The 11,486-nt window shown below is 42.7% G+C and overlaps 1 protein-coding gene across 1 annotated transcript; it reads left to right on the top strand.

Moving 5' to 3' along the window:
• Positions 1-2,039: 2,039 nt before the first annotated feature.
• LOC148009993 (uncharacterized) lies at positions 2,040-6,610 on the top strand. The gene is made up of 3 exons (XM_087672784.1): positions 2,040-3,026; positions 4,011-4,355; positions 5,816-6,610. Exons 1-3 carry the CDS (start codon positions 2,655-2,657, stop codon positions 6,440-6,442), a joined length of 1,344 nt encoding a protein of 447 aa, XP_087528910.1. The 5' UTR covers positions 2,040-2,654; the 3' UTR covers positions 6,443-6,610.
• Positions 6,611-11,486: the final 4,876 nt, after the last annotated feature.

Raw genomic sequence — 11,486 nt, 5'->3', positions numbered from 1 at the left:
CATCAAGGTCCCATAGTCTGATGCAACCCAAGCTCTTGTCTTATATTGGCCAATCTTGTGAAGGAGATGCAATGTTAATCGATCCTTGGAGGAAAGGGCATTATTCTTATTGCATGTAATTTGGATCTTCCCTCTTGCTTTTAGTGATGTTATATCACACACAGTCAGAATTACTAAATTTATCTAAACTATGCATCACAAAGGACTAGTTAGGTGGACTAATGTGTGGATGAAAAGAAGCTAGGGTTTAAACATATGATGAAATCGCAACAAGGAAATTCAAATTGAGAGATCATGAGATAGCTTGATAACAACAAACACTCAAAACTCGCAGGGATGATTGGCCCACCCTTCACATTGTACAAAGCACTCACTCACTTTAGTTTTTGTAATAGTGGGGGAAAACCAACATGAAGTTAAAAGGATCAAGAAGGATTTTGTAGAAAAGATAGCAATGCTCTCCGTCTTAAAGATGAAGGAAGAGTGGAAGAAACAATTTTCAAATACATCATGGACAACATTGGAAATATAGATGCAAAATGATTTGGAGGAGCACCCCCTCTCTCAAGCTCAAATGTTCCCTTTGGGAATTGATATCCAGAAAGCTTCCAAACAAAGATAGTGATTCAAAGTTTACAAGATGTCTCGATTGTGCCCTATGTGCTCTCTCAAGAGGGAATCCATTTCTCACAATGTGGAAGTGCTTCAACAATGTTCATGAAAGTGAAAGCTTGGTTCTACGAATGGTATCAAAACTAGTATTACCCATGAGATTGGCTCTTTTGGTGATCATGTAAGTCTTGATTCCGATTCACTAGAACTATGGAATGTCGCCCATGCTTGTAGTTATTCAACAATAATGGAAGAATAGGATTAGTGTGCTCATGCAAAAAAGCATGAGGGCCTTTTATGCTAGGATTTTTTTATCAATGTACTACAGAGATACTTGCTATTCTAAAGAAGGTGAGGAAGCCCTTATATGCCTTTAAGTAGGTTTTGCTTTGCTTAGCAAAGCTTTAAGCTATGTAGATTTATCCCATGTTACATCTAAATGATGTTGTAAATATCTTTTGATATTAAATTGTCCACTTTGCTTCACATTATCTCATATATCTTAGAAGGGGTACCAAGTACATCGCTCTTATAGGGTTAAGCTAATGTCCTAAGAGCTGTGTCACACTTGGCTATAATGGGGATAATGGAACTAGATTAAACCCACTTCCACATGCTTGCATAGAGAGGGATGGGTGGAGTGGCGTTTGTTAAAACCCTAAAAAGCGTTGTTAACTTGAGGTAAAAAACAAAGGTGTTAGAGTCAAGTCACACTCCACTCTAATGGGGGGAAGATAACCCCCCACAAACCCACTATCGCATTGTGTGAAAGAAGGGGTAGTGGGGTTTCACTATCCCTCTACAAACCCCACATACCCTTGCCAAAAAGGCAATTTTAGTGTAGCACTTCGAGGGTTAACTTGCCACCATTCGCATCTATTGGTTTGGACACACACACAGAGCTCGATCTTAATGTCCACGAAATTGCAAGATAAGGTTGGCATTTCGTCAGTGACCTTTTCACTCCAGCTCAAGCTCACTAGCAATCTTGCAAGCATTGGGGCTATGGAATCTTCCTTTACACCCATGCAAGCACCATTGGCCTTAGCATGATTGGACCCTTAGTAGAGCAACAATAGCGCTATTCAATGAGAAAGGGAATATGATGTCAATGGAGGTCACGAGAGGAATAAGATGATGCCAACTTGGAGAACCTTGAACGACAACCCTTAGAATCTTTCTTTTGCCCCCACTATGGCTAGTGTGACGCAGCTCTAAGAAGCTTGGAGATATGCTTAAAGCATCATTAACCGAAGGTTATTAGCTAAGGAGGTACTCCACAAAGCGAGTAATAATGGGGAATACACTCTGAAAGGTAGGACCTAAAGCACGTTCACACGCGTGCAGGGAAGCAGGAGTAGACTCCATCATCATCATCATAATACTCTCCACTTCCTCTCAATAAACCCATCATTGGATAGGTAGTTTGTGTCAGCTGCAATCCACCTCTCTCTCTCTCTCTCGTTGTACACTCAACAAGTTCTTTTTTTCCGCCCACCTTCCCAGGCCAACCCACTAGCCCTCCCGTCCTCTCATTGTGTGTTCTTCCCTTCCCTTCTTCTCTCTCTTTTTTCCCCTTCCCGAGATGGCAGTTCCTGCTGAGATGTCATTGCAGTGATTAGACGCTTCAACTGTGTTTGATCTCGTCTACCTGATAGACTGACCCTCCTTGCACTCCACACAGGCCTCCAAAAAGTTCTTCCTATATGGGTTCCTTTTGAGGGGCCTCCTCTCTGTGAGCCACTTGTCTCGACCAAACAGTTAGACTGTATGCACACAGTCAGGCTTGTGTGTCCTAATCGCTAATCTCACTATTGGTGTGGAAGAATGTGGGTTGTGTGAGGTTTCTCCAGTCCAATTTTTCTGCTTCTTCACAATTGGCCCATTCCTGAGCCTTCCCCATCAACCCACATTTCCATCTGTCTATCAAAGAATCCCAAGGAAGAAAGCTATAACTCAAAACAGAGAGAATAGAGAGACCGTTATCTGCTTTACAGCCATCCGGAGGCTTATTTTGTGTGCCTCTCTGATCACATTTGGACATGACTCCATTGATGATGATATTGAAGAGGAAGCAGCAGCAAGAAGATGGGGTGATAAGAAGGCCAGAGGCCTTGGCCCCTCTGATGGAAGGGCCTACCCCTGAGGCCTTTGACAATGCTGCCAAAAGAGAGGGGCGCTGGGGCTCTTCCCTGCACTGGATTTACGAGCAATTGCTCAACAGAACACCTTCCATGTCCAGAGTCCCCTCATTCAGCAGCAAGGCAAGATCAGGCCATGCCAATACTTCTTCTTCTGCGCCGTACAAACGATCCGACCTTCATTTGCTCTTGGGCATCCTCAGCACCCCACTTGCCCCTGTCTCTGTGGATATGGAAGCTCTTCCTTGCCTCTCCCTCAAAAGCATCCCAATGGTAGGAGAATCCATTACTCAAATCCACATGATGGTTTAATCAGGCCCATGGTTTGAATGACAGCCACTGCATTGGGTACTGGCACATGGCAATCAGTGCATATTTAGCTAGCAATTCTTATACATAGCATTGTTGATTTAGAGATTGCATATATGGGGTATTGGAATGGCACCCAGTTGATTGTGTCCAATTACTCTCCCTGAAACACACGAGAATTACGAGGCCTTATGGCTTTAAATTAATGTGGTTGGCATCAGTCCACCTGAGAAGTGTCAGTCATTTTCCAGTGTGGCAAACTCATATGTTATTCCCAGAATGTAAACATCATGAGGTCTTGCAATATAGGGAGCTCTTGGAGTGGGGGATGAACTGCAGGCCCATGCCTACGGTGCTGTGCTGCATTGCAAAACAGGCTACTGGTAGCAGCCTTGCAGCAACTTATGATGCTGTTGGAGTTTGAGAAAATGGGGCATTGAGAAGTAGGAAAATGTCTAAACCTTGCATACACAAGAGCTTCTCAATCGTCCAGAATGGGTAATCAGATGTAGGAAAATGTCTAAGACTTGCATATACAGGACCTCCACTGGAGGTTTTTGATATTTCCAGGTGTGGGAAAAGAGGCTATTTTCCCTCGTTTGTCCCTATAGTGTTCAACATAATGAGCTTCTGGTTGAGAGGCACTGCATATCTACCTAGGTGCCATGGGAGTCAGGGCACCTCGGGCTGGCAGCCCCTGCCCCCAATGGCACCTAGCTAGATACGGGAGCCCTTCCTCGAATAAGCTTGTGATGTTGTTGGGAATGATAGTGGGAATTTGTCTAAACTTAATTGAGCTCAATCATGGTTAATACTAATCTTTCAGGATACCTCGGTCTAAACCTGGCATACATGTCATTGGTTAATAACAATCTGACCAAGTCTTCCAGCTCAGTGCTTAATCTTACCAGTCTAATTCCAGCTTAATGTTGCACCCCTTTCTTACAGGAGACCTCTTCTGCCCAGTACATAGTGCAGCAGTATGTGTGTGCCACAGGCCTGACAAAGCTGAGCTGCGTGAGGAACTTCTATGCCATGGGAAGGGTGAAGATGGTGGCCTCCGAGTTCGAGACTGCCGCTCAGGTTGTGAAGACGAGGGGCTCTGACAGATGCGCTGAGACAGGGTGCTTCGTGCTGTGGCAGATGATGCCCAACATGTGGACAGTGGAGATGGCTGTCGGTGGCAGCAAAGTCCATGCAGGCAGCGATGGCAAACTTGTCTGGAGGCACATGCCTTGGTTGGGCGCCCATGCCGCCAAGGGGCCCTTCCGCCCACTCAGGAGAGCTCTCCAGGTCCTCTAACTGCTCGTTTCATTAGACTTGTTTCATTAGACATCTGTAAGTTACCATACATAATGAATGAGCTTTAATTGCTTCTAAGGAAGATCCCCTAGGTCGGCCATACAGTAAGAGAGAACGTTGGAAGTATAGCAAAGCATGTTGCTTAACTACTAGTTTTATTAGACATCTTACAAATATAAGCCGAGGAGAAGCTTTAACTGATTTTGAGGAATGTCCCCACATTCAAGGTCATCTTCGAGGGGGTTTACATAATAATTACCTTACACAATTGAAAATACATTAGAAGCATTGTCTTGGTTAATCTCTTGGCACCACTCTATGCTTTTAATCAAGCATCTCAATTTAGATTGTTGTTGTTTTTTATCAATCATATTCAAACCCTTGAATGTTTCTCCATGTTGTTCCAAGTTGCATATTCTTTTCCTTAAGATATGGGCTATCCTCGATTTGTGTTCCCATCTTGTTTGGTGCTCCCATTATCCCTTCTAATAATTGGGGTGGGTTAACATAGCTTGCTTGCTCCATCATTTCTATCCAACTCACATGGATGGAATATGTTCTAAGGAATGTTTTTGTTTTATACATCTAGATGAGCTAGAATCTTGCATTAGCTCACAAAGATATTCAAGTCAACATTTTGATCAAGAGAGACTTTCTATAGACTTTTATTTGTACTTAAGTGACTATGAAAGTGAAGGGCATTCATCTTGGGCTATTCCACTTGTTTGGAAAAAGTAGGGGTGGAAATGTAGTGATAGGAGAATAGGGATCTATAATCAATGAGGAAGATCAGATACGCAGATTAATCATAAGGCTAAAGGTTTGATTATACATTTTGATAATAGTGAAATTCTGCTTGGCACGTGGGAGTCTCAAAGTCTAGCCTTGTATGCTTATGAGTCTTTGAAAGATTGTGCATTGGAGCTCCCCTTTGATCACTAATTTTTGTGGATTAATTCAAAATATATTTGAACTTGCTTTACTTCATAATGTTGGTTGTTGTCTATGAAAAAGTAGGGCATTGAGGAAAAGGGGCTTGCTGAATAAGTAGTTAGATAAGTCAACTTTAAATTTGGTTATAAACGAAATATGTAAGATCTTAAGGCTCATGCAATAATGATTGCTTTACATGAAGGATAGTGGCTTTATGCCAAGTTTATTCATAAGATCATAACATGATTAACACGAAAGGTTTCAAGGTCTTTCAATGAATGCAACAATTTGTTACACGAAACCTCGGGTTGTTTATTGTGCTAGCAAACTTTACTTCTTATTAGCAATCAAGCAAGGAATTAAGTTATATTTCTTTGTTAATTTGGGGCAACTCTTCTATATAAGGTTGGGTGATAATTTTATAATTTGGCGAATTATGGGTGGTTTTTGTTGTGTTTAAATTCTTGTTAATAAAAAGTGGGTTTATTTATTCATTTTTATTTTATGTGTTGGTCCAGGGGTTGGATCCAAGGACGATAGCGAACATGTTCAGCGGGGCAAGATGCATAGGCGAAAAGCGAGTGAGGGGCGACGATTGCTTTATCCTAAAAGTGGCCGCCGACAGCGCCACGCTGGCGGCGCGCGGCGAGGGCCACGTGGAGATCGTCCGCCACGTCTTGTTCGGGTACTTCAGCCAGCGGACAGGGCTGCTGGTCCAGGTGGAGGACTCGCACCTAACGCGCATCCAGGCGGCGGGCGGGGGGGACGCCATCTTCTGGGAGACGAGCATGGAGACGGCGGTCGGGGATTACAGGGTCGTGGACGGAATCAGCATCGCGCACGCCGGCCGGACGGCGGCCACGCTGTTCCGCTTCGGGGAGGCGCCCATGAGCCACACGCGCACGCGCCTGGAGGAGGACTGGGCCATCGACGAGGTGGCCTTCAACGTGCCCGGCCTCTCCCCGGACCTCTTCATCCCGCCGGCCGAGATTCGCTCCACGTCAGCGAACGCCAGTCCCCTTGCCTGCCTGCCCGCCCCCGGGCCGGAGGCAGGGGGCCGCCACGTCATAGGCTGCAGCCAGGTGGCCGCGCTGGGGCGCCCCCAGGAGACCCTGGACAACATCATTTGGAGGGTAGAAATGTAATAATAATTTAAACCTCGGGTAAAACCAGTTTTAACGTGCACGGAAAGGATTGTTAACCTTTGCCGCAGCTCTTTTGTTTGATCGTTCTTTAATTTATGCGGGCGCCACGTCCACCCAGCACTTTGAAGCCCGTAACGGGCCTCTTTTGGCAGTGCTTTTATTATTAAATGGTTCGTGCACATGCCGCCAATCATCCCGGCAACAAACGGTCAGGAGGACTCAGGACCGACCCAGAAGCCGCCTTTCCTAGTTTACTTTTTGTCCCCGTCGCCAATCGCGATCGTATGACCCCACCTCCTTTGACCCATTTCAGGTGTCCCAATCAGGATTCCGGAAAAAAAATTTGAGGAACAGGAAGTAAATCCTTTTCATCATCATTATAAAGTATCCCCTATTGACACTATATCTTATACATAAATTTAACAAATGTAATTATATTTAGAGAAAATTGAAGAGGGTTTATTTCCTTCTTCCTAAGCATTGAGAAAGATTTTCGTCAAGGTGAACAAGTTCTAGGTTGAAGCGACCCCGTCTTTTCCCGAACCCTGGTCCCAACTCCTTAGAGTGCTACCACACGCTCTGCCTTCTACCAAGAGAACCTCGAATTGGAGGACTTGCCACACCTCCATTGGCATTCTTCAAGTTTACCTACCCTCTCGGTCACTCTCTCTTTCCTAGACGAAAAATCAGGCTAGGACGTCACCTATGATAAGCAGTGAACTTGATTCTTGCCAGCAAGTCACCAATAACGAGCGGTAGCTCTCGTACAGCTACGCACTTTTCAAAGTCAGTCTTAGAACGAAAGGCTCTATGCCACACGTTGTGACTTTGATGAACACGACTTGTAAAATGTCTAATTTTTCCACGTGTGGGAGCACTCTTAGTTGTTTGATTGGTTATAGACTATAGTGCATGTTGTAGTGTTCAATGTAATATAAATTGCAAAAATCATTTTTAGAAATAAAATGATCAAGTATATTAAAATTGAAGTAAAACGGTAGGTTTCTTCCTTGCTTTGAAGGGCCCACGTTAGGGAAGAAGCCTGGTGTTTTCAATGGCTCTTCCTTCATAAGCATCTATGCTTTATCCAGTTGTTGATTTGCGCCATCAATTTTTTCTTTCCCCTAACGATTACTTTCCGTTAGCTAATTCTCGCATTTCTACTACTACAAGGTATCCTCCTCTTGATTGACCTATATCCACAAATCCAGTTGAAATGTAGTGAGTGATTCTCCTTTAGTGTTCTCAAATTGGGTCATGCATATGCTTATTGATATATTCCATAGGTATGATCCACATATCCAGTTCTAGCTTGAGGGAGGAATCACATTGATTTCCCTTAGTCTATAGGTTTTATGGTATATGGAAAATCCCAAGTCTATGGTTTATAAATAGGGGATTTTAAAATCTTACATTATACCCAATATTACTTTATTTTTTCTAATATCAATATAATTTAACTCTTCCTTTAAAAAAAAAGGTAGACTTCAATAGGGCCATCAAAATTTCTAAAATAAGTTTTAAAACTTTGAAATCTACATTTTAAAAAAAGTGTTAAGATAGCATATTAAATATTTTTTAAAAACTATACAATGGGAGGATAGGAACCAAAGACTTTCTTTGAGTATTGGCCATCAGGTAATAGAAGACTTCGAGTCATTGTTGCGAACCAAGTGGATGCTTATTTTGGCATAACCAAAGCTTTGACAAACACTTTTGAAGGGGTGCAAAAGGTTGGACAATGACAACCAAAACTGTGGGGAATTGAGTTCAAGCTAACATAGAAAGGGGCGAGTGACAATTTCCAATGGCAATGTTGAGGAAAGTTCGAAAGGGGCTCGTGAGAGTCCCAACATAGAGACAATTCACATCGCATTCTTCATGGCCATGATGATGTTTTGTAGCTCTTGCTCCTTTGTGAGCATATCCACAATGGCTTGAGCTTTGGCCTTCATTTTGTCTAATAGTTGCTTCTGCCGTATTTGTTTCACAAGTTCACCTTTTTTTGCTCTACACCCCAAAAAAAATCTCTAAGTGATAATCAAATGAAAATTTATGTTTATATATTGCATAATTGTGCTATGGCCATGTAGTCCATAGAACATATGCCCATATGAAAGTCCAAGTTTTTATTGGGAAGCCATTAACTTGCATTATGAACTGTTCTTTCTAAGTGATAATAAGTGGATGCTATAATTTAATCACTACTTGTAAGAAGTTTAAAATTCCTTTGTTGCACTTGCAATGAATAAGAGATGTGTTAGAGATCTAGTTTCAATCTTGCACCTTGGGTGCTTATCATCTCCAATGCCAAGTTTAAGTGTGTGTTCACATGTCCATAATCCCTTATGAATGATCAACCAAACAAGGGTACATTTTTTTGCAAGAATAGTGGTAAAAAAAACAAGAGGGGAGAGAGGTAAATGAACAAAGAGCACACATATACAACAATGGAGACTTGAGCACATAGAGAGATAGGGCTGAAATCTTCTTCGTCCACACAAAAGAACTAATTCTAAGGATGGACTGCGTTTGTCGGAGCGTTTGGGGTCAAAAGTCTACCGCGGGGATAAGAGACAGCAGGATGAAGGGAGATTCAAGGAGAGGAGTAGACGAAAGAGAAGGGGTTCAAAGAAATAGAAGATGTAGAAGAATACTCACAAAGGTGAAGCCTGTCAATTTATTTCTGCATTATGAGAAGATAAATCTCTTGTAGACAAAAATGTGCATAAAATAATACCTTCCCCTATGCCGCTCAGATCGCTAATCTGATGCTTCCATTGACTCTGAAAGGTTGGTAAAATACCAGTATGCTTGACCACAATTCTACCATATCACTCCTTCTTCATCTCCCACTTTCCAAAAACTACGATTGCGCATTGCACAATTTTGCCAATCCTTCTTTTTACACAAAATCCTCCCAAAATGGCTGAAAGCTACAAATGTCATGTTTTCTTTTACATGTCATCTTCTAGTATTTTTGAACCATCCACACTACGAACATTGACATTAATGGCATTCGCTCTCTAGATCAATAAGAAGCCTAATGACGATACACTCTAGAGTTTTTCACACTGTGATCACGTAGCAGCATGAGAGCGTGGATGTAGTCTAGTTGTAGAATCAATGGCATATCCTCATGTTGATCACATAACATGCCAATGAATAATATCCTACCACATGCAGTCACAAAGTATAAATCTGCTAAAGGAAAGAAGAGGTGGCACAATGAATGTGCCATAACTAAGTATGGATTGTGTGGATATAGTCCAGTTGTAGAATCAATGGCATATTTTCATGTTGATCACCTAACATGCCAATGAATAATATCCTACCACATCACCAAGATATGTAGTGGATGCTAGCTCATGCAGAGCTCGATATCTCAACACTCCCTTTTGATCTCAGCATGAGCTCGTGAACTCCAAGCACAGTCATGAAATGTTGAAGCTTCTTAGCTCCCAAGGCCTTGGTAAAAATGTTAGCAACTTGATTCATTTTACCGACCATCAAGTAAAAATCACCTATCAAAATTGGCTCCCAAATGAAATGGTAATGGATCTTACTATATTTGGTTCATGTATGATACACTAGGTTCCTAACCAATTGAATGCTACTAAGGTTATCACAGTAGATGATAACCTTCTTGTCCACATGCATTTCCAAATCACCAAGTAGCTCATGTAACCAAGCTACCTCTGTAATATTTCCCCCTCCCCCCCCGCCCAAATGTATTTCTCAACCCCCATTTAATTAACTAAAATTTTTCTAAATAAAAAAAGGATAATGCGCCCCCCTTACTCATGTCTCCAGCTAGCGGATGGAGGGGGGCTGCTATGGATGTCGTGACAGCATGGCGGAGGGAGGGGGAGCTGCAGGGACACACTGAGCATGATGATGGAGCCGCGAATATGGCAATGATGATGAGGCGACTGATTCGGACGGCGACACATCACTAGTCCTTCTCTCCCCGTCAACCACAGTTGCGTGGCGAAAGCCCAACCACCTGGCTGGCTAGAAAGAGATAAGGGGGGGGCCCCCATACCATACCATCCCCACTCCCACCCCCCAATACCACTATATAAGCCTTAGGCATAAGAAGGAGGGGTATTAGGATCGCTACTCTTCCATGTTGTCTAACTGGTAAAAGAGAGAGAGTGTGAGAGAAAAGAGAAAAGAGAGAGTGTGTGTGGGAGAAAAAAGAGAGTGTGTGTAAGAGAAAAGAGAGAGTGTGTGTGGGAGAAAAGAGAGAGTGTGTGTAAGAGAAAAGAGAGAGAGTGTGTGGGAGAAAAGAGAGAGTGTATGTGAGAGAAAAGAGAGAGAGAGAGAGTAAGAGAAAAAGAGAAAGAGAGAGAGCGAGATAGAGAGAGAGAGGGAAATTTTTCCTTGGAGGCTTCCGAGCTTTCCCTTTCTTTTTCCCCCCCTAGAGGGTTCTCACGAGCTGTTTCCTTCCACAAGGAGTCAACTCTCTTGTAGCTTGGGTGTGTAGCCACGAAGAAAAAGCCGAATTATGTGATGCCTCCCAAGCAAATTAAGGCCCAATCAAGCGCAAATCCCGCTTCAATCGATGGAGTTGCGGGTGAAGGAACCATGACACTTGGTAACCAGGTGTGTCCCATAAATCCTACTTTGATGAGAACTCTTAAAAACGTAGATTGACTTCATTGGGAAGGGAGAAGTATTCTGGCAAAAATTTATGATGACTAACCACCAATTGCATTGCATCATTCAAGCATGTTGGAAATTGTGTTTTATTGCACTCTAGCATGACTTAGAACAAACAACATGCACAAAAGATTTCGTATTTGTGCACACTGAAATCAAGGACTTTATTGATTGTGTTCGTAGTGCACTTGCAACGGCATGCTTATTAAAAGGTAAAAGAAAATGAAAAATGGGTTATTGAGATGATAAAGCATATCCATCATTTAGTGGAAATCGTACTTTTTGCATCACGAAAATTGTGAAATCGGAAAGGTAGGAGTAAAGGCTTGAATCAAGTCCATGAGGATCGTGATTTGCTACGATAACGGTTAAGTATGTT

The sequence above is a fragment of the Lygodium microphyllum genome, chromosome 30 (assembly GCF_053477565.2).
Source record: "Lygodium microphyllum isolate KBCC chromosome 30, Lygodium_microphyllum_v1.1.10, whole genome shotgun sequence".
NCBI lineage: Eukaryota > Viridiplantae > Streptophyta > Polypodiopsida > Schizaeales > Lygodiaceae > Lygodium > Lygodium microphyllum.
This window is presented reverse-complemented; position numbering and strand designations above follow the sequence as displayed.